The sequence below is a fragment of the Pristis pectinata genome, chromosome 12 (assembly GCF_009764475.1).
Source record: "Pristis pectinata isolate sPriPec2 chromosome 12, sPriPec2.1.pri, whole genome shotgun sequence".
Lineage (NCBI taxonomy): Eukaryota > Metazoa > Chordata > Chondrichthyes > Rhinopristiformes > Pristidae > Pristis > Pristis pectinata.
In genome coordinates, this window is record NC_067416.1 from 7,616,419 (window position 1) to 7,639,692 (window position 23,274).

The 23,274-nt window shown below is 39.5% G+C and overlaps 1 protein-coding gene across 1 annotated transcript in view; it reads left to right on the forward strand.

Annotated features, from left to right (window-relative positions):
• LOC127576887 (alpha-centractin) overlaps positions 1–22,614 on the forward strand; it is a 30,635-nt gene extending 8,021 nt beyond the window's left edge. The window contains exons 3-11 of the mRNA XM_052027702.1: positions 4,869–4,944; positions 6,030–6,155; positions 7,472–7,596; positions 9,399–9,615; positions 10,045–10,137; positions 10,959–11,133; positions 17,232–17,293; positions 18,477–18,517; positions 20,840–22,614. Coding sequence (XP_051883662.1) covers positions 4,869–4,944; positions 6,030–6,155; positions 7,472–7,596; positions 9,399–9,615; positions 10,045–10,137; positions 10,959–11,133; positions 17,232–17,293; positions 18,477–18,517; positions 20,840–20,942 — 1,018 coding nt within the window. The 3' untranslated portion in view covers positions 20,943–22,614. The remainder of the gene's footprint in view (positions 1–4,868; positions 4,945–6,029; positions 6,156–7,471; positions 7,597–9,398; positions 9,616–10,044; positions 10,138–10,958; positions 11,134–17,231; positions 17,294–18,476; positions 18,518–20,839) is intronic.
• Positions 22,615–23,274: the final 660 nt, after the last annotated feature.

The following is a 23,274-nucleotide window of genomic DNA, read 5'->3' on the forward strand; positions in this document are numbered from 1 at the left end:
TTTCTAAAGTGCAGGTGTTAATAGACTGAGCTCATCTCCTTACAGACACCTCCCTGGCAACCTCCTGCCAGGAGCTCTTGGTTGTAGTCCGAGAATATCTCGTCATTCCCGCACCCTCTAAAGGCACTGTTATTCAGCATCCTGTTCAAGTTGCTCTGATCCCTGGGGGACCATTCTCCCAAAACACTGTCTATCATTTCTTTGTTCATTAGATAACAACAACACCTCCAGTAACTGAAAGAGTCTTGCTTGCATTGCAGTGTGTCACATTTTGAACTGCCTGCAAAGATTGCACCAGCTGCTCTACATGGTGAGAACTGAGAGAACTTGTGACATGGTTCTCCATACCATTGTGAATTGTAGGTTGGAGGCTTCCAGTAGTCAGTGGGGTTACTGCAGCTTCCCACCACCAAGGAAGCTATGGCCACATTCTTGAATCTTCTGTTTGCCTGATGATCTCTCTTTGTGACAGAGTTTGGAACTGAGTGTTTGTTTTGGGAGTCTGGTATTGGGCATGTGTATGATGTGATCTGCTTGATGTAACTAGGGCCCCAACACTGAGGATGTTGGCTTGGGACAGGACACTGATATTCTTCCAGTGGATTTTGAGAATTTTGTGCTGATGTTTCCAGTGCCCTAAGGTACCTGCAGTAGGTAGTCCAGATTACAAGTAGTCAGTTTTAGACTGGCATTCATTACATAGGAAACCTTGACTGTTTCAATGTCACAATTGAAGTTGTTGCTGTTTGTGACTTTTGTAAATTGTGTTTCAATGACCCTGTAACACTCTTGTAATGCTGAGAAATTGGTTGGGGGAATTTCTATGCTTTAGGGAAAAAACCTAACTCTGTACTTGGTTGTGGAACTGGAGAGAAATTGGAGTTTTCATTCCATCTCTAGACAATAGTTGAATGTTTACTCTGGCTTTTGTCATTGGAAAATGATTTGTGACCCAGTATACAAGTACTTCGAAAAGAATGTCCTTGTTCAAAAGACTTTATTGTCCATGAATTTAATGTGGCCTCAATTTGCTGTTAATGAAATAATAATAGTGTGCGTTGGTGCACCTATAGGTCATGGTTTTTTAGTTTACCAGATCTTTTAATAACAGAACAAAGCCTTGATGGATTTCTGAATCCTGACCGAGATTCAATACCTTACAGCGCATATCCTGCTAGTCATTTTGTGAAATGCAAAAATATATTTAAAAAACCCCATAAATTACAGTAATTTCAAAGCTACAAGCCCATAGACTGACTCCTTTGGCAACGTTATGGAATAGCAGCAATCTCATGTAAACAAAGATTTTTTTTTATATATATAATCTTAATTCAAAATCACTTAATTACATAAAATCCAGAATTTTTTTCTTGGCACTAACTTCACACTTGCTATTCCTTTAAGAATACGTGCCCTGGATGTGAGCAGTTTCAGATTGGCTCGTCAGAATCATTCTTGCCTTTTGAATTAAAGCTCATGGATGTAAGCTCCGTTCTAAGAACTGAGCACGTAATCTAAACTAGCCCATAACAGGATCAGTGCTGTCTTCCAGGTGCGACGGTAAGCTTTACCTGAAGGATGACATCCCCTGACTATCTGTTCAGATAGACCTAATGGATTCTGTGGCACCATTTCAACACGTATTCCTTGAACATCTTCATAATAATGCAGGAAATGACTCTTTATCTCATTGTGGGTCATTATTGTGCACAAATTGGGAAATCAATGCATTTTAAAAGATAATTCTTCATTTTGTCTCATCATGAAGATGTTAAAAATTGTATATAAATGAAAGTTCTGTCTTTTTCATTTCTCGCTCTTAGTTCTGACAACAGAATGGCTTTCGAGTCTATTGCAAAGAATATTCAGGATCAGTCAGTTGGTGTGAAATTGGAGTCACAAGGTGCTTATGATGGGTTCTGATCCTCAAACATCTAACCAGTTAAGTCACTGCTACAGAAATTGGCTTGGCTAAGAATTCATGGGTGAACCTGGAAGTGGATAAGCTGTTGGGGAAAAAGCCATTAGAAACTGCCTCTCCAGAGGCATCAATTTTGCCATGCTATTTAGCATAGAGAAGACTGTCAGCACCAATATGTTATATGATTGAGGGTCCTGAAGCCCATGGGTTAGGTCTTGGATTTGCATAAAAGGAAATGAGTCCCAGCTCCGAATTTTGGGGCCAAGCCTTAGACATGCTTATCTTTTGTGGTTTGGGAATTCAGAGGTTAATTTTCTGGATTATCAATTCAGAGCATGGATTGATGATTCAGACATGAATCCAAATCCTACCATGATTCAGTTAATACATTTTTTTTGAAAAAGCTAATATCAATAATGGTAACTGTGAAATAATCTGATTGTCATATTGGAAAGAAAATCTTCCATCCTTGCTTGGATAGTCCTGTGTATGTCTCCAACGGTATAACTGCTTTAATCGACCACAAAGGCAGTTATGGAATAACAATGAACACTGGCCTTACCAGCAATGCCTATTCTTGTGAATGAATAAATAGAAAAGCCTCATGTTAAACTGGACCACAAATGTGATGTGCAGTATTTGGGCTATGGAATTTTGTTTTCTCTGGAGCTTCTCCATACATTTGCCTTAATTATGAAATTCAGTTTTGTAACTTGCCACAGAGCCTTGAGTCTTACTTTTTAATTAATAGTTTTCAAAAGTTAAAAACCATTTTGAATTACTGGGAATAGACAGGAGAGAGCTGGAACTTCTGGATGAGAATTTGATGCTAGAAACTTTACATTTTTAATGTAAAGATGCAGATCTATCTAACTGATCTATCATCAATAACTTGCATTGTATTCTAATTAACAACAGCTCATAAACGTGTGTGCTACAATTTCCTTCCAGGCACTGGGTTTGGGGGCATTTATGTTGTTTTGCTGGAGTTCACCTTGCAAATTCTGAGCAGCCCCTCCTAAAGGGGAGGCGCTGTGTGCTGTTGGTAGATACGAGGTGGAAGCTCTCCTCCTCAGCAGCTCTTCCACATCACTGATTTATCGAATCAACACCTTTGCTTACCTCTAGGGTCTTCTTGGCTTGTACCTACTTCTCATCTACATCATTTGAAATTATAGTGCTTATTTCCATGTATCTGCTGAGAACATCTAGTTCTCCACCCTACCCACCCTTAATCCCAATGTGCAACACTCAATGAACAGAAGTTCCTCAAGCTAAAGGAAGATTGAATCAACTGGGCAATTGTCTTGAGGCTGAACCAAGCTGTTATATTTATAGAACCTTGGTGTTATATTAATCTCCAGGATAAGTGTAGGAATGCATGTTTGTGCCATATGGCTGAACAATGTGCACCTGGCTGGCATCCTATTCTTGATGCATGAAATCATTCAAAACTCTGCTGATCTGTTCGCTCATCACCATCTTACTTGATGTACATTGGCTCCTGATCAAGTAGTGATTTGATTTGTGTCTCCAAATCACTGTACCTCACTTTACCTTTTCTCAGCAATTTACTGCAGCTCTATTTTGGCCTCCTAGTCAGTTCCATATTTGATCACTGTAGTATTGAGAGCTGTGCTTTTACTTGCCAAAGATCAGAGCTTTGGAATTTGATTGCTAGACCTCTCTGCTGTCTTAAGAAACTCTTGCTCAAAATCTGTGGTGTTGACCAAGCTTTTGATTGTATATCCTTTTAACCCCTTGTGTGTTCGGTGCCAAATCTTGTTTGATAGTGCTCTAGGGAGATGGTGGTATTTTAAAGGTGATATATAAATGCAAGTTAATGTTATTGTAGACTAATAAAGCATAGAGGATTCAATGCTCCCATTTTCCAAAGAGCAGTTAGTCCCTTGCCCTATAAAACTGCAACTTTTACCTCTTGGGGTGTCTGTTCAATGTCCATTTGAAAGTTATTATTGAACCTGTTTCCAACACCATTTCAGTCGATACTTTCAATATCATGAAAGTAATTGAGAGGATGTTTTCCCCCTCATTGCGAATTACTTTTTGGACTTCAACCACAAGGCAAAATGTTACACAATGAAAGTCCTAGTATATCGTAGAAGTTACTGATATGCTGTTTAAAACTAAATCCTGGTCCATCAGCAAGAATAGTGAAAAGCTTAGTGCCATATTACTTTTTTTTCTCCTACGTTGTATTAGTTTTAAATAAAAAGTAAGGTTTTAATATGGTAAGTACATATTGGACATAATTGGTGAATTAGTGAATACATTCTTAAGTAGTAATCCCATTTCCACGGACATGTTACTAAATATTGATTAAGTATTGCACCATTAACTTTTGCTGTGATTGGATATTTGCCTTTGTTTTTTAGGTGATATATACTGTATATGTGACCAGAACTTTTATCTTAGCTGTCTGGAGTTAATGGTTGGTTATTTGCAAATTGTGTCTTTCAGGTTTTCCTCCTAGTAAAACAATTTTGCTTGCATGTGGATAAAACTCTTTGGTAAATGTAGCCTCCTCAGCAGTAGCCATTGGCTTTTGCTTTGCTTTGCTCTGCTTCTTGAGTGGAGAAATTAAGCACCTGTTAAATGCCAGCTTTCCCTTGGATGGCAGTCCCAGCTCGCAAAGCCAATAGGAATGTTGGTGGCGAGGAGTGATGTATTGTTGATGCTCTTTAAATAGTAACAGATTCTTAAAAAGATATTTGCAATGCAAATTGATTACAAGTTGTGTAAAATTCAGCTATGTATGATGGTATGAAATGTCGTACATAGCAGAATTTGCAACAGAGCTCATGATCTTTTGTGTAATCAGTGAGTCTGTGATACTGCTTTATCCGTATTACTGTAAGATCACAAAGGTAAAAAAAAACAAAGCATTTTTTTAATTGAAGTTATTTTTGAAACATTTCTTGCATAGTGTGGGAAGGCCTAAGCATGTACGTGTTATGGCTGGTGCCCTGGAGGGAGATATTTTCATTGGACCAAAAGCCGAGGTACTTCTATTTAATTTATTTCATTTTGCTGCAACTTTGATTGAGTGCTCTGCTTTTCTGAAGTGCTCTGCCTGTGTCAAGGAATACGCTTCTTATTCTGTGTCAGCAGTAAGCATTCCCTCATGAAGTCCCTTAAAGAAAAGGGAATTACAATAATTTGATAATACTGATTCGATATTCTGTCTAACAGTGGTCTAGAACAGCAGAGCACCAATAAGATTAAATAGAAGAGATATAGATCAGGAAGCAGGATAAACGATTCGTGTGTGTGGAGTGGGAGGAAGAGTAGATTTGAAGCTCCACATTGCAGTCTGGAAGATTTGGTGATCAAAGGCGCTCTGGCTTAGGAGTAAGCAAAACTGGGTATTTTACATGGTGAGGGAGCACTTACGGATACTTGATCTGGGTCCTTGCTGTGTGCGATGATACTGAGTGTGCACAGTAGTATCAAATGGCATAAAATGTTTCATCAATATCACTTGCATGAAATTCTGCACGTACGAGTGGAACCTTTATCTCTGAATACCAAAGGTCTTAACTGGAGGTTTAACTGCTTTAGTTTGGTTAAGCAGTCTATCTGTAGCTGGGACAATGCTAAGAAGTTTGAGTTATTAATTTTCCTCCATATAGGTTCTTTCTGCATCCTTTGCATTGTTGGTGGTTCCTAATGCTCCCACAACACTGCCTTGCTGATGTCCTGAGTCCTCATAAATCTCTTTGCCCTCAACTCCAGTCCACTACTCAACATGCTTCCTCCACGATCTCCATTCCCTGAGCTCCTCGCCTTTCTCCACTCCTGTTGAACGTGCAGTAGTATTTCCGACTTTAGATATCACTACCTATGAGCAGGTTAGATAGATGCATGAAGGAAAAAGAAATTTTACTCAAGGCTGTGCATGAAGAGTGAAAGTGGAGTTGGAGAGAACCTTGTTAAAATGAACTTTGGAGATGCTTTAAAACATTTGGAGAAAACAATTAGGAGGTGACAAACTGGAACCACAGTCATTATTTTCTCATACCATTCCAGTTTAAATATTGTCAACATAGAAAATGATATTTTTTATTTAACTTCTGTGATTGAATAGGAACATAGGGGCCTCTTGACCATCAGGTATCCAATGGAACATGGAATTGTAAAAGACTGGAATGATATGGAACGGATCTGGCAGTATGTGTATTCCAAAGACCAACTCCAGACTTTCTCTGAAGAGGTGAGGTGAATATTCTCTTAGGATGGTTGTGCAGTCGTCATAGTTCTTATCTAATTCGGGGGGTGGGGATAAGCTAGTTTGTTCTGAATCTTTTAATGATGCTTGCAAATGTTGCTTGCAATGTACATAATTTTAATTTGAGTTCTTAACATGCCAAAGATGTTGAAAGTTATAAATGTTTGGCTGGATAAATAGCATCACATCAGATTAAAATGATGATAATCTCTGTGTGGCTTGTCTATCTTTTCAAAGCTCAATGAGTTTTGCATATAAACACAAATATATTACTCTTGGGTGGTTTTTCTCCTGAGGACTAGCACAACTTTTACTTTTATCTTGACACTTTTTTCATTACTTCCTTGAAGTTTTTAACCTTGCTTGGAAAAGATTCCATTATTGCCGGTTGGCTTTTGGCACCTAAGCCAAGTAGTCATGGTTCATATGAGAACAATAAGTGTTGGCAGCTTTGAGTGCATCATATTCAACACTGTGCTTCCACAGTCACATGTATTCCAGTGGATTTTGCTGGATAAGAATTGGAAGGCGTATCTAATATATATCACCCTTTGTGTGTCCTGTATCTGTCCCACTTTGTTATACATGTTCCTTGTATATTTGCGGTCTTTGCCCTTTTGTTTAAATTTCCCCACCTAGCAAATGCACTTGCCCAACTAATGCAATCAGCTGCGTTCTTCAAAGAGTCTTTTCATGAATCTGGAGTGTTTTATTTTCATAGTCCTCCTTCAGGGTAACATGTAGTCTTTTGGCTGGAAGTATGTGTGCTGTTAAACTTACTATGTGGAGAATCAGATACAAAGAGAAGAATGCCAATTAGTTGGTCCCTTTAATAATTAGCTAAATTGGAATGTTATTTAATCACTTACTTGTATGTTAAACCTACACTAAAATATCTCCTGCTCAAAACTGCCAAAAAATACTTTTCCCCCACCTGCAGTGTAACTTTCTGCTTGGTAGTACAAATGTCTTGTACTTCCTGTGCAAGTCACACCACCTTGGTGTTCCTTTTGTAATTGTTCAATGTCTTTAAAAAGTAACTTGACCAGCTTGACATAGTTAGCAGGGTGAATGTATTTTGACTGCAAGAGTAATCATTTGCAGAGTGGAATTTTTGTTTTCCCTACGAAAAGTATTTAGAAAGTAAATTGGACTTGAATAAAATGTTACATCAATTTTTAACAGAATCATCAAACAGCTCTTTATTTTAGCAATTTAATTTGTACTATATTTGTAGAGCATGTGAAAATCTTTTTAATTGAAAAGACAATGACATGTACTTTGCATTAAATCTTTCCTAGCATCCTGTACTCCTCACAGAAGCTCCTTTGAATCCAAGAAAAAACCGTGAGCGCGCTGCTGAGGTTTTCTTCGAGACTTTCAACGTGCCTGCTTTGTTCATCTCGATGCAGGCTGTACTTAGTCTGTTAGTATTTTATATTCAGAAATATACTAATTATTAAAATACAGCCATAAAGGTTTTTGCCTTCTGTATCGCATCATATGGCCACTTTTATTCATTCCCTCTCACCTGCTGTTGGGCAGTGGCACACTCGTCATCCTTTCCTCTTGTACACCACAATCATGTCTTAATTTATGCTTGTTTCTTGTACATTATTCATTTGAGGTTGGGGTAAGCTGATGTGCTTCCCCACACCTCTATAAACTAATGATGCCATCTGTTTTGTCACCGTAGCTCAGATAAACCAACTTAATGCTGAAAGCAGATTGAACCTTGGCTTTGCTGTCCTTTGCATTAGTTTTTGTTTAATTAAACTCCATTGCAGTTTAGAACATAGAATGGTACAGCATGGGAAGAGGCCCTTCAGCCCCTGATGCCAATCTAGACTAGACACATCTACCTTCACAAGGTCTGTATCCTTCCATTCCCTGCCTGTTCGTGTGTCTGTCTAAATGCAACTTAAACGTTGCTATCGTATTTGCTTCTGCCACTTCCCCTGGCAGCTCGTTCCAGGCTCCTCCACCCTCCATGTTAATTTTTTTTAAAAAAATTGTCTCCCTTAATCTCCCCCCCTCACCTTAAACCTATGCTGTTTAGTACCTGACATTTCCACCTTAGGGGGGATGGGGAGGGAAACATTCTGACCATCTACTCTGTCTATGCCTTTCATAATTTTAAAAAGTTCAGTTAATTTTTTTTAGAATCTATCTGTATTTGAATTATTGAGCTTTAAATTTTATTAGTTCTGCAATATGTCAATTTCAGATTGTCAGAAAAGTATTCTTTTTTTAAAATGAGCTAAAGAGTAAAATATTATTCAAGCATTCATTTATCATGTACTGAATGCCAAAATTTTACCTTGGGCACTGATGATTTAGTGGACTAAAAGACTAAGATGGGGGTAGGTAAAGTTCGGGCTGTCTCCAGGTTACGATAGGATTCCCTTCCCGAGGACTGTTCATAACCTGGACTGTTTGTAAGTCTGAAATGAACAGAAACGGTGTGTGGGAGACAATCGCAGGAAGGGCAGTGACAGGCGAGCAAGCAGACGTGGTCAGACTGGCTGCCAGCCGGCCTCACTGACTCAGTAGGTAAACTGTGCTCGGCTTGACCCAGTCCTCGATTATTGTGGCCCATCTGATCTTCAAGGAGCTGGAGTCAGCCACTTGACTTCTCAAACTTGATTAGTGAGTTGGTGATTGACCTGCTGTATTCCTGCCATTGCTCCACATCCTGTAATAACTTAGATACTGACCATTTAATTCTGAGTTCATTCAGGGATTTAGGACCTCAAAAGATGATATACCGTCACTGTATCATTGACCTATATTAAATGCTCAATACCTAATGGGGTTTGAAGTTGCAATTTTCTTGCCCAGAAGAGAGCACTTCCTGACTGAACCAAGTTGGCATTCACCAGCATGAAACATTTTCGTTCTTCACTTGACTAAAGTTCTACCAAGAAAGTGGAAGGCTTCCCATTGGGTCCCGTTCAGTTTAGCAATCATTTTGAGTTCCTAGGGTAGAAATATGCAGTCAAAAAAAAAAGAGAACTGGCAAAATTTAATCAAGTTTTATCTGAATCTACTCAAGTAGCTAACCCAGGCAGGGGAAGGGCAGAAGGTGATCTTACTATTTCAAATTATGTTTATTGAAGGGTGCCAAAAATGGAAATAAAATTCACTCCCAGAAGTTAATTTGTTCAAGTACTTCATCAGCTTATCTTTCTTCTTGCCAATGTGTTTTCCTTCTTTACTTTTGTGAAGGTATGCCACAGGTAGAACTACAGGCGTGGTGTTAGATTCAGGTGATGGAGTCACACATGCAGTTCCTATCTATGAAGGATTTGCAATGCCACATTCCATCATGAGGATTGACATTGCTGGACGTGATGTGTCTCGCTATTTACGCCTTTTCCTTAGAAAAGAAGGATATGATTTTCATACATCATCAGAGTTTGAGATTGTGAAAACGATCAAAGAGGTAAAAAATTACATTTTTATTATATGCATAAATTTGTTTCATTTTATTGCCAAGATGAATGCTGTGTTTACTGTGACTTTGAATGAAGTGCTGGGAATATATTCTCATAATTTAAAGAATAATTGTTACGTGTTTTATTGTCTTTAAAATTAGTAATGACTCTTTAATGTAACATGAGCAAATAATAACAAACTTAGCCTCTGATTTGCAAATGCATGGTTAAGAGATAACGTCAGTTCAGAAAAAGAAGCCAGTTAGCTATTTGGTTAATTTCCTTATTGTGTATCCTGAATTAACATGTTAAAGAATATCTCATCATTTTATTGTTCTTTCTTTGAGAACTAATGTTTAAAACTGTTGCTTTAACTGTGAATGTGCATTTGATCTTTCTGGGAAATGACCGGCAAATGTATCTTTTCTGATTCACAGCGTGCCTGTTATCTGTCAATAAATCCACAAAAAGATGAGACTCTAGAGACAGAGAAAGCTCAGTATATTCTGCCTGATGGAAGCACAATTGAAGTAAGGCACCATTTTCAACACATGATTGCTAATCTTGTTTGCTGAAGTTAAATCATAACAGAACAAGAAGCACTGGTTCATCCTGGCAGAATAATACATCCCTAGGATGGATTATGGATGCAGATATCTGGGAATAATTTAAACGAAGGCAGTTGGATGTTGCAACAGAGATTGTATTTTGTTTTGAATAGATGAGACACAAGGACCTTCTGTGTCATTCTTGTGGCTGCCTTGCATTCTTTAATTAAGCAGCTCTTCCCTGAGCCCTTTGGAAGTGGAGGAATTGTGACCATACTGTTAGAATCATGGTATCAATGAAATACTTAAATGTTGTACAACTACCAAGCAATCTGATTCCTCTTCATGTTTATTTTCAATGCTTAATGTAACTGGCAACTTATTGCCTCCTCTCACCTTCCCCATCACCAAACTAATTATTTTACCTGAATGTATGTGACTGCTCTTGTATCAGACCGTGCTTTTTCAGGTCTGCACATATTTATCATAGTGCCCAGAGGTTATTATCTACATTGCTTATGTAATTAAGCACCATGCAGCATTTACATATGAAGTTTACATTCGTATAGGCTTTCTGGCTAGGTTATTGGTTTCTGTCAAGAATAGTTTGCTTTAAATCTTTCCATATGTAATCAATGAATGCATTTCTACCAATATAATCAGTTCCTGGAAACATTTATGTCTCAGATATAGAGACATAACTAACAGCATTCTGACCAGAGTCAATGTCTAGAGAACTACTTCATGTTTATTCTGGTGGTGTCCTGTTTATGCCCAAAATGTTAGCAGATATTTCTTTGCAGATAGGTCCTGCGCGCTTCCGTGCTCCGGAGCTTCTGTTTCGGCCCGACCTGATCGGTGAGGAGTGCGAAGGAATCCATGAAGTCTTGGTGTTTGCAATCCAGAAATCTGACATGGACTTGAGGCGAACGCTTTTCTCTAACATAGTTTTGTCAGGAGGATCAACTTTATTCAAAGGTATGTTGTTGAATTGGGTTGTCTCTGTCTTAGCTCTGTGTTAACCTTGTAGCAAAATAATCCATAGTGATGTTACAACCATTCTTCTTCCCCTCTGCTTAACTTAAAATACTGCAAGATCTCACTGTCATTTGTAGGCTTTAAGTTCTGCATTCATTTGGAAAGCTCTTTTTTTAAAAAAAAAATGCAGAATAAATTTTTATACTGTATAAGATTCACTGATGGGCGCACAACTTGCAGCAATGGGGAGTTCTAGCATTCAGACACTATTGAATAGAGGTCCATCTTTCCCTTTTGGCAAGTTCTCAGTCTCAGCTGCATGGCAGGTGCCGAACTGTTCTCCAGGGAAGGACGATCTCTACCTCGCAGTAATTGTGTATACAACACTGTGTTGTAACAGTGGAAATGAAAATTTTGTAGAAGCTTTGAGTAGAAACTTTAAAAGTCTGCAGGCAAAGTCCAAGTAAACAAGCAACAGTTCATGACAACGTGGGGGGAAGGCTAGGTGCCACTTGTGGCCCTCAGAAGACTTGCTGATTTGTGTCTGAGGCTCCATTTGTGATCTTGCTGATTTTTGATATGGGTTTGTTGCTGCTCTTGCTCTTGGGAGTGTCTGTTAGCTAACAGGCTATCCTAGCGGTCGTGATGTAAGAAAAATTCTCACAGCAGCATATATAAAATCGGGGCCCACCGTGTGATATACCACACCCAGAGATTTGGATGTTGCACTCCAATACCTGTGTATTGCAACCAGAGCAACATTTAAAAAAAATAAGTCAGGTGTGATCATTATATAAAGTGCTCCCTACATCTGGTTTTCTTTGGTTCTTTCAGCAGGTTCATTTAGATTTTCTTTTGTCTCAGTTATGCTGCCTCAGGTGACAGCACAGCAAAAAAAAAATTGTGTTAGTACAAGCTATAAGTTCTTTCTTGCCTGGAAGGAAACAAAGTTGTGCAGACATACAGAGGAAAATATAAACATGTTCAATGCCTGCAGGCATTGGTTCTTACCAATGTTAAAACCAATAACTGATCATCTAAGCACATTATCATTTCAGCTTCAAATTAAATCCTCAGGCATATGTTAAAGCATTTGTTTGGAGAGAGGATGAAGAAGTAGGTGTTTGATTTTGCCAATACTGTACCTTTCTCTACTCTACCATCTTTTGCTCCAACCAGAATATTTACAAGATTTTCTGAAAAAGAAGGGGATTCACCTTTTTTTTAAAGCTCATTTGTTGTGTTTGTGTCATCATTCATGCTTCATTATCCACATCCATGTTCTTTTGTCCTTTCATTCCTTTATTGTCCCAGACACAATATTTGAGCAAATGATGTTGCCAATTATTGCACTTGCGGAGGCATAGAAAGGGTAGATGGCAAGAAACCTTAGTCCATGGCAGAGATGCCTAAAATGAGAGGGCATAGTTTTAAGGTGAGGTGTAAGAGGGTTAGAAGAAATTTGAAAAAGTTTCTTTTTCACCCAGAGAGTGGTTGTAATCTGGAATGTGCTTCCTGAGGTGGTGGTGGTGGTGGGGGTGGGTAAGAAGCATCTAGATGAGCACTTGAATTGCTACGATATAGGAGGCTCCTGACCTGGTGCTGGTAAATGGAATTAATATAGATTTGTCCTTTATGTTTGGCACAGACATAGTCAGCCAAAGGGCCTGTTTCTGTGCTGTAGGACTATGAGTCTAAGAATAAAGATATAAGAAATAATGCAAAAAAGATTACTTTTTAATTTGAACAGTAATTAAAATCTGACTGAGACTCCAGTCAAGTGAAAGTTGATTTTCAGTGCTGGAGAGAGTGAGGGTAATTCAGACTTTCATTATAGTACACAGGCAGTCTCTGGGGTTCCACTCCTGAGAACTGTCTATAAGTCAGAAATGAACAAAAACGGCTGTGACGGGAGAGCGAGCAGGCATGGGAAGAGAGGCCGCCAGCCGGCCTCACTGACTCTGCAGTGCTCTCGGCTGGGCTCCACCCAGCCTGATTGTTGTGATTTGGGTGGGAGAGCAGGTATGTAGAAATGGCCCGTTCTCACCTGGCGGAAGATGCCTGCAGCCCCGCAGCAGCCGGCAAATCCATCCCGCCGGTCTCCCAAACACTTGTCCGTGTGTACGGCTTGTCCATAAGTCAGGTGTTGTTAACCTGGGGACGATCTGTAAGTTTGATTACCTTTTGGCAAACAACCTCATTTTTTTCTGGGGTATTTAGCAAGTACTGCAAATTTGCATCCTTTTCTTTCATTGCAGAGTCTCAGTGAGCTAATGCCTTAGCATGGTTTCTGGAAGAGAAGTGTAACTTGGGTAGCTTCTTTCTGATTTCCACATCTAACCACAGCGGTGTGGATGCTGAAAGATGCCGTTGATGCTGAAATTCACCCATAACGGTGAATGCCGATCCCTAATTTCTGCTGTAAAATCCATGTACTTGCTCTGAGTGAAATAGGCTCACATTTAAATGGTTTCTATCAAAGCCAGGGGCAAGAAAGCATATGAAATGGAAATAAAAGTATTGCTGCATGTTTTCCCAATCCATGACAGAATGATGATTGAAAACTTACAAATATGTTTAAAAGCTGCAGCAAAAATTAATCTCTGGTTCTTGGGAGGCATTGTCTACTGGATTGGGGCATTAGTATAGAAATTCCATTGTGTAGCACAGTATTTATGTGCACTACATGATTGAATTTCCATGAAAAAATAATTGGGGACTTTATGTAGATCTCGTAGTCTGCATTTTTCCCCTGTGCATCTGATGCAAAAATGCAGGGAAGCATCTGAAAATGCACAGTGGCATCCACTGGGTTTACTTAGTGCACATATGGGCATACATGTTTGGCCAGCTTCATTGCTGATTAAAGGAAACTTGCTTCAGCACGTCCAAGGTGCTGAGAATCTGTATCAGTAGATCTGCTTCAACACCCAGCTCTTCCACCCCACCTAATACTCTCATTAAACTAAAGTTCTCCTTATTGAAGGAGACTCACTTCCATGCAATATGAAAAGAAGCTGCCCCTGAGTAGAACCTTATTACTCATCTCATCCATTCTAAGAAAATGCAGTTTCATCTCCTCTTTGAGACCATTAGTCCTGCTTTCTGCTGTTCACCTAAGTGCCTACACCTTAATTTTCTCATTTACTCTTCCATGTGGTACCTTCTGAAAGCTCTGATACATCCCATCAAATGCCTGTCACTCATCCACCAAAGCCCAGGGTAGGGAACAGGCAGTTCTGGTCATTGAAGCCCGTCCTCCTTTAAACTGGTTCCCCATTACATACACAGCCACATGGTGAATATTTTTGGCTCTATTGTGTAACTGATTATTCCAAATGTTTTTACAGATAAAGTTACTTAATTCCTGACATCAGTTTTAAAATGTTGCTCACAACGTTAAGTTTGCATACTTCTTTAACCTTACCTTTGGTTGCTTCCCATCATTATTTTTAAGTCCTGGTTGTTATGTCTTCACTCCTCCATGCTTTATTTTTGATGCTTTTTAAGCTTTCTTGTAACTTAGTGAAGTTTCCCTCATTTCCAGATTATAAAGTTGGGCTGTTACTTAGCTAACCTTATTTACTACAAGTGGTTGTGATTAAACTTGAACATGATTATAATTTTAAAAAAATTAGAGGAATAAGCAATTAACAGTTATCGTCCATCTATCTCTGAATGTTGTTACTGGGAGTGAATACACCTTGGATGTATTCACAGAAACCATGCAAAAAAAAAAGCAATCTGATCAAAATGTAAAGATATTTTGTAATTAGTATAAGTCTTTACAGAAGGGGCTAGTGTAATTTTCTCGAGCTGAAAATCTACCGTTTGGTCTTGAATAGTTGGAAAGAGTATACCTTTTTAAATGTCTGATATCAGTTGTTCCAATAAAATTTAATGAACAGAAAATCCTGCTGAGACCAGTGACCTCTTGCCCACTTTCCCTTCTCTCTTCCCTTCTAAATTCCCCAGAGTCACCCTGGCTAAAAATTAATGAAGTTGTTCTTGGGGAAGGCAGTGTTTATTTTCGGAGAGTTGAGAGGCACAAACAATGGATAATGTGGGAGAGGAAATATTAAATAGTAAATATTCCAGCATAGATGTCAAATATGAACAGATTCACATGGAGAAACTGAGATTTGTTAGCTTATGAAGTATGGCTCAGATTTTTACACAATAACAGATCTAACTTGGAGATAATCATCAAAGTAGCAAATACAGGGAAATGATGTGAAACTAGGCACTGCTACTTAAGTCAGACAAAGGTTGTTCTCGTGTATAAATCTATTAAAAATTGCTGTATTATCTCACTCTTTCCACTAGATGCTGCTAGACCCTTGGTTCCATCAGTTGCCTTGTTCACTATTTAACAGTAGTTTTGGGATATTGTGGAACTGGAAAACTGCTCTTCAGTTGCACAACAATGCAGTGCCCCCCTTTGCAGACTCCAGCAAAATGAGAGAGTGCCTGCTGTTCTGAGGGTGTCCTTTTGAGTTAGACCATGAAGAGAGAAATGGGGGAAAAATAATAAAAAACACAAAATGCTGGAAACACTCAACAGGTCAGGCAGCATCTGTGGAAAGAAACAATTAACATTTCAGGTCCAGAGCTGCTGTCAGATTTCCAGCATCTGCATTTTCTGTTTTCATCAGTAAAAGAAAATCAAAAAATCTCTTGGAAGCTTCTACTTGCCTCCTACAATTTTTTTGAAGGCTTCCACAAAAAGTGTTTGACATTTCTGGTTACAGCGGGATATCAGAAGGTTGAATATTTTCCTTGTTTATATGTGCCTTGGGACACTGCGGTCTGTTGTCAGCTGTTTCCGTTTTCAATTAATTTGACCTTCAGAGCCCGACTCTGGAGTCTGACCCTTCACGAGGTGTCAGGAGAGTGCAGCTGGAGGAGCCCTCTTCCAGAACATGTCTCTGTCCAAGAAATAAGAGATCCAGTAGCACAGTTTGCAATAAAAAAGGCAAGGAAGCTTTCCTAGTGTCCTGGATAACATATATAGAGACTGGATAACATAAGAGAGAATGACCTGGGTGGGTGGGGTCTTTGATTACGTTGGTGAAGCAGCCAACATAATCAAAGACCCCACCCACCCGGGACATTCTCTCTTCTCTCCTCTTCCATCGGGTAGAAGATACAGGAGCCTGAGGGCACGTACCACCAGACGTAAGGACAGCTTCTGCCCCGCTGTGATTAGGCTATTGAACAGTTCCCTTATACAATGAGATAGACTATGACCTCAAGATCTTCCTTGTTGTGACGTTGCACCTTATTGCACTGTACTTTCTCTGTAGCTGTGACACTTTGCTCTGTACTGTTATTGTTTTTACCTGTACTACCTCAATGCACTCTGTACTAACCCAATGTAACTGCACTGTGTAATGAATTGACTACGATCGGTATGCAAGGCAAGTTTTTCACTGTACCTCAGTACACGTGACAATAATAACCAATACCAATATATCCCATAACCAACATCACTCGGACAGATTAACAGGTCATTATCACCTTGCTATGTCCATATTAGTTGCTGCATGTCCTGCACTGAAGTAGAGGCCAAACTTAAACCACTTCGTTGACTGGAAAGCACTTTGGGACGTTTTAAGGTGTCAAACCCCCTTCTATCCATACAGCTTCGTTCTACAAGTTCTTCATATCAGTTACAATCTTCAGGTTTTGGGCAAGGTCAAGCTGATTGGTAACGTTTGTGAAATTTGTGGCATCGCCCTGAGCAATGGATCTTTTAGTAGGTCAAATGTGTAGCTTTTGTTTGAGAGTCAAAGCTAAGAGTTGATCACACAATTAAAATAAGGCAGGTTTCCATTTGAGTGACAATAAGTCACATTCCATTAATGAATGTATGACCATGTTTTTGTTTTAGACCTTTAGGATATCCTTTGGTTGTTTCTGGATTTGTACCTATAGTTTGCCACTTTAAATTTCCAACACATCTTCGATTTATAAGTTATTGGACAGATGCACCAGATGTTTGAAAAATGTATTGATGTTTGATTTGTGAGACTCTGTACCTCATTTGACCTCTTGCCAACTGGTTTTTAAATTTTTAATCTTTTGTTAAATTGCAGGATTTGGTGATAGACTGCTGAGTGAAGTAAAGAAATTGGCACCAAAAGATATAAAAATAAAGGTATGGTTACCGTTTGTGTTAGTACTGCACTCTGTCTCTGGTGAGCTCAAGAAACTGGTGAATGGAGTCTATGGCTCAGCCTTTATTAATCCTAGGCATGAAGTGAACAGCCCAACCACACACAGATTAGCTCTTGCTTCCTTTTTATACATTCCCCATGAAGACCTGTCGAAATCCATACTGCTGAGTACAATATATTTTGCCCACATCTAAGGTCCGTGTCACCGATATGACCCCATAACTTGAATCTTCTTGATAAGTTTACTTTAGTAAACAATTGTAGTAGTTTATGACTGCTTCATGAGATTTTGTGAACTAACCCTTTTGAAGATTAGTCTTAATTAACCATTATCTCTTTGTACAATATTTCATGATCCTTTCCATCTCTGATTTATTCCCTTAACTTTCATTACACACCGCCATTCAAAGACATTCCTTGTGCATAACACTTGGACTGAAAACAGAAGACCGATCAGATCTTGCCCCGTGCCAGTTCAAAGCCTTCCTCTTTATTTTGGAATAAAGACCTTTCATTCTCAATTAAGGATGTGCAACATGTTATGACGTGCAATGCCTCTGCATGTATGCCCTCTCTTCCCCCATGTGCATGCACATGCATGTTTTCTTCCTCTGCTTCCCTCCTCCCTGAATTTTCCTGAACATGAGAACAGGAATGGTGCCTTCAGCCCCTGGAGCTGGTTGCACCTCAGTTAGACAGGCTGATGTGTACAGTTTTAATTGAATTCATGTTGTTGTTGGTGGCACTGCAGAGGTTGAACATGGATTCTCCAGCATGTTATCCACGTATTGTGCTGCAGTGGACTGTATATCACTCCAACTGCCCATTTATGGACTCAAGTTGGTGGGGGGGGGGGGGGGGGGTGGCAACAAACCCAAATGTTCCCCCTTCAGATTAAGTACCAAAATAGAAATTACTTTATTTGCAATAATCAAATTAGGAAAAGGTTTTTAAGCATTTCATTTCCAGAGTGTTATAACATCCAGTGGAAACATAAGTGGCAAGGAAGTTTCCTGATACCATATTGAAGATTGATAGAGTAGTTTACTGCAAATGATTATAAATATGTTTTGGAGAGGTAAAAGACATAGTCCCTTCTTGTAGATGTGTAGGCATTGCAGTACAATGAAATGGTTTATCCTTTGTGTATGTTTTTTATTATAGATTTCTGCTCCTCAGGAGAGACTATACTCCACATGGATAGGGTATGTACCCGTTGGTAGATCATGACATCCACTGTCCCTGCTTAAAATGGGCAAAGTATGGCTTGGTAATGTCCCTGGTGCGAACGCATGGTTCACTGTGTTGCCTTGTGAACAGTAAAGGCTGTTGGCCATCTTTTTAATCACACTGATGTTTAACAGTATCAGAACATGTTGGCTGATTTGTGGGAGAAGATCATGTGGATTCTCCCGACACGTGATAACCATTTCCTTCACTGCCTTCACTGATTTTCAGATGTGCTGTCATGCTCTTGTTTAGTTCTGTGATGATAAAAGGAAATAATCTCAAAATATATTTTAGCTTGTCATTAGGTGCACTATAAGCAGAGCTATCAAATGCTTCACTGGTTTTTATATACGCTCTAAAGACAACAGGCAGCGTTTTAGCTGATTTAATGAGAGTTGACGTGTAATTTTAAATCCCAAATACAGGTTGGGTTAGGAGGATTGTAAAATAGTTTTTAAGAAAAATCTTTAAACCGAGTCCACTTTCCCCTCCCCATCCTGTCCGCCCAGTTTAATGGAGATGGAGCAGTGGGATGGGTGACCACATGCTCCCTGTAGGAAGCCTTGGTCACTTACGGATCATAATGAGGCTAAGTGCCTCTGGTTTAGTCTCCATTTTAAATATCAACCTGAAGCAATAGGGGAACATGAAATATTAGATGCAGTGGGTAAAAGCTTTAAATGTCATAACACTTTCTCCTGGAACCAGTTTACTTGGTTTCTATCCACTTCTTTCACCAAGCAGATATGTACGAGAGGACATGGCTTTAGGGTGAAAGGGGAAAGGTTTAGGGGGAACTTCTTCACTCAGAGTGGTGGGAGTGTGGAACGAGCTGCCATCTGACGTGGTAAATGCGGGCTCACTGTTAAGCTTAAGAATAAATTGGATAGGTACATGGACGGGAGAGGTCTGGAGGGTTATGGACTGGGTGCAGGTCAATGGGACTACGGAATAAAGTTTCAGCACAGACTAGAAGGACTGAATGGCCTGTTTGCTGTAGTGTTCTCTGGTTCTAAGCAGAGACTGCTTGCTGACCCAACAGTTTCAGGAACCCTCGCCCTGCTCTGATCTGTGTACCTGAGCAACAGAGGGGCTATAGATGCTCATTTAGTACATGGGTCTCCGTTGACTTTGCTTCTGTGTGTTTACAGGGGATAGGCTGCACAGAGAAATCTAATGGTCGATGTACCTGGTGCAGGCAGGCACAGAGGCTAAACAAGCTGAGTGATTATGGTAGCTGAGATAATAGGGTGGGGGATTGGCCAGTACAGGCAGAATGAGAGAGCTTGATAACCACAGGGAACAGGGATGTTTTAAAAATACAATGGCATAAATAATGCAAGAGTAGAAAGTTCAAAGTAAAAATGGAAAACACAAGATTGCAGCTTTCTTTGATTTAGCCTATGCAACTCACATTTTGAGCAAATTTAGAATATGATTTGTCAATTCTAACTCAATCTGCATAAACCAATCAGCATTTAAATGTGCACATCTCTGGTATTACAGTAACAGCCAGGTATTTGTATAGCACCTTTTTAACATGTACTACCATTGGGGAGGAGATACAGGAGCCTGAAGATCCACACTCGACGATTCAGAAATCACTTCTTCCCCTCCGCAATCAGATTTCTGAATGGCCCATGAACCCAGGAACACTACCTCGTTGTTCCTTTTTGGACAATTTGTTTTTGTAATTTATGTCCTCGCACTGTACTGCTGCCACAAAACAACAAACTTCATGTCATTTATGTCAGTGATAATAAATCTGATTTTGGGGAGTAGAACTGATCCTTGGAGCGAATGAGTGTGTGCATGTATTGATAAGAATGGAATTGGGAGAATGCAGTCTCACCAGCCCTGACCAGGTCTCCTCAACAGTGTTGAGGGAGGTAGGTGGATCAAAAATAATTGAGGGATAATTTGGTCCGGTCACAGGATGTCATTCATGGCTTTGGTACTGGCTGTTCTATTGCTGTGCAGGGTGGTAATCTGACAGGAGGGGTTCAACATGTGAAAGGTGGGCATAGATTTGGGCAACAGTACAGCCTTGGAGAGGAAAAAAACTGCAGGCAGAATGACAATTTGCAAGGAAGGAGGAACTAGTGTTTTATGAGGAGCATGTTGTGATGGTAGAGATGCAAGCGAATGTTTTTAATTATAATCGGCAATTAAAAATAGAGCACACAAATCCTACTGTAAAAAAAAAAAAATTGGTAATACAATGAAATGATTAATCAATACACAGTCAAGAATACATTTGTGTTAATGTGTTCTTTCAATGTTTTGATTGTTTTCAGTGGTTCTATTCTGGCATCACTTGACACGTTTAAGAAAATGTGGGTGTCGAAAAAGGAGTATGAGGAAGATGGGGCCAGAGCGATCCACAGGAAGACGTTCTAAAGTACTTGGCAGAGTCTGTCCAGACATAAACTCACTATGATGTAACCTTGCTTGTCTGGGTATGGTGTATGCCTGTGAGAAGGTGAATGTGTGTACATGAGAACACAGAGGAGATTTAAAAAAAAAGACTGGGTTTTGGGACGCATGTGATCAAAATAAGAGTTTTAGTCATTTTAATTGTTTTCTATTTCCCCTTTTCCACTCTTTTTGCTTTCGCCTTTCCACTTGTACTGTCATTCACAGCTAATACATTGTCCAGCCTATTACACTAAAATATGCCAGGTGTATTTGGCCACATCCACTGTCTTAATTTTGTTGGAAGCTTTGATGAGAGTATAGAACAAATGATGAGGGAAATGAAAGCTGCAGAGTCCGACGTGTGAAAGTGTGGTTTGAGTGGGAATTTTTAACAGGCTTTAGTTTCTATTGCTTTTGAGACTGGTAAAGGATTTGTAACCTATAGTGCGTAGACAAATTGCACGCCCTGATGTCCCTGAATTTTTTAAAAAAAAAGTATATCAGCATAGCTCTGTATGAAAATTATATATATATATCCCAGTGCTTTCTGTCTGTCTCCCATAACACTAACATATTGCTTGTGTGCCCACTAGATGAGGTATTTACCCCTGCCGGCTACAAGCATTTTGTGCTATTTAATCAAGTGTTCATGAAGAGAATGAACCAGCAGGAAAAATCCAGTAGGGGGGAAAAAAAACCCGCCTGTTAAAGTTGTGTGGCATGTAATATAATTTAAGTTATTCTTCTGTAAATGTATTAGGACAAGCCAGGTCACGAATTCCAACATCAAACACTGGTTGCCACATGCAAGAAATGTTGTCATTAATAGGCAAGAAGTAAATGCAATGCGACTTAAAGCTGATCACGAACAAGTGTTGCTCAGTTCATTCAGATTGCCACCGCAGTTATTTTCCACGTCACTCTGGTTTGCAAGCTAATGGTACAAGGGAAGGAACACAAACGGTGGTTCCGCCTGCACTTGTTTTAAGTATTTATTTGCCACCACAGTTGCTTCTGGGGATTGGGTGGTGGAAGGGGAGGGCAAAGCATGGGGCTGAATGGGATATTGCAATTGATGTTTTTTCAGAATCAGGAACTAAATTCAAACCTATGCCGGAGCGCCTTCCTGTTGAAAACACTCATAATGTTCAGCATGTAAGAAACAAAATAGTGTTTAATTTTATGAAGAGTTTAAGCCTTGAAACTGTTTTGCCACTTGTATCCACAGTGGAGCAGTAATCCATGACGTTGTAAGTGCCAGTCATTTTTATTTTAAATGTGCAGTTGTTAATGTTGACGGCAAAGAAGGGAACGGCTGAATGCTACTGACAGGTTCTGCTCAGAGTAAATACAGTAAAACTTCCTTTTATTATATGGCATTTATTTGAATGGTAGATGATTGTTTAATTTTTTTTTACCTAAGCACATATGTCTTGGCAAGTGACCAAAATTGACTGAAGACCACTGGCATTAGTTTGACATGGCTGCTGTAGATCTAGGTCCCCGTATGATGGTAAACAATTTTAATAGGTCCATTCCGACTGTAGCTTTTACTACATTATCATCCAATGTTTTACCATGCAGAAGTATTGCGAACTGTGCTGCCAGGTGATGCCACTGGACTGGAAAATGTTAATAAAACTGTTCAAAAAGACCTGTGATTGTTTCTTGTGTCAGTGAGGTGAAGACAAATGCACCCAATATAAAGGAGAGGCTGAAAGAGTTTTAATTAAGAATGTGAAGTGCTTTACAAATGATTCAATGCATAACATTTTAACAAATGCATAACCTTGCATTTATATAACAGTGGATTCAAAGCATGCTCATGTTCAATTTTTTTTGAGGCATGGTCACAGTTGCATTGGTGTTAAGATATCGGAAGAATTTACAAGGCTAATCTATCTTTAGTGCAGGGTTTGGGATGAATGTTGGCCGGGGCAACCGTTTGGTGAAGTGGGAACTCTGTCAGGCTTCAAAAGCACTTGCATGGCTGCAAAACAAGTTTACAACACTCTGAAAAAATGCAAAACTTGCTGTACAAATGCAAAGGGAGCTGCTGTCATGGTGAAACATAACACTGCTGAAGTAGTAGTGTTGACTGTCGCATGGAATTACAGCAAAAGGAAAGGTGCCTTCAATGGTATGAGCAGTTCCGATAAGGATGGAAGCTCATGAATGACTTCCTTTTGACAGGTTGTATTGCAACCCATTGCTTCCCATCCAGCCAGAGTGTGAGGGTTGGGTCACTAATGCTCAGCAGGAATTAAGTGTTTGAAAGAGAGTGGTTAATGGTGCACGGGTAATCCTTTATTTA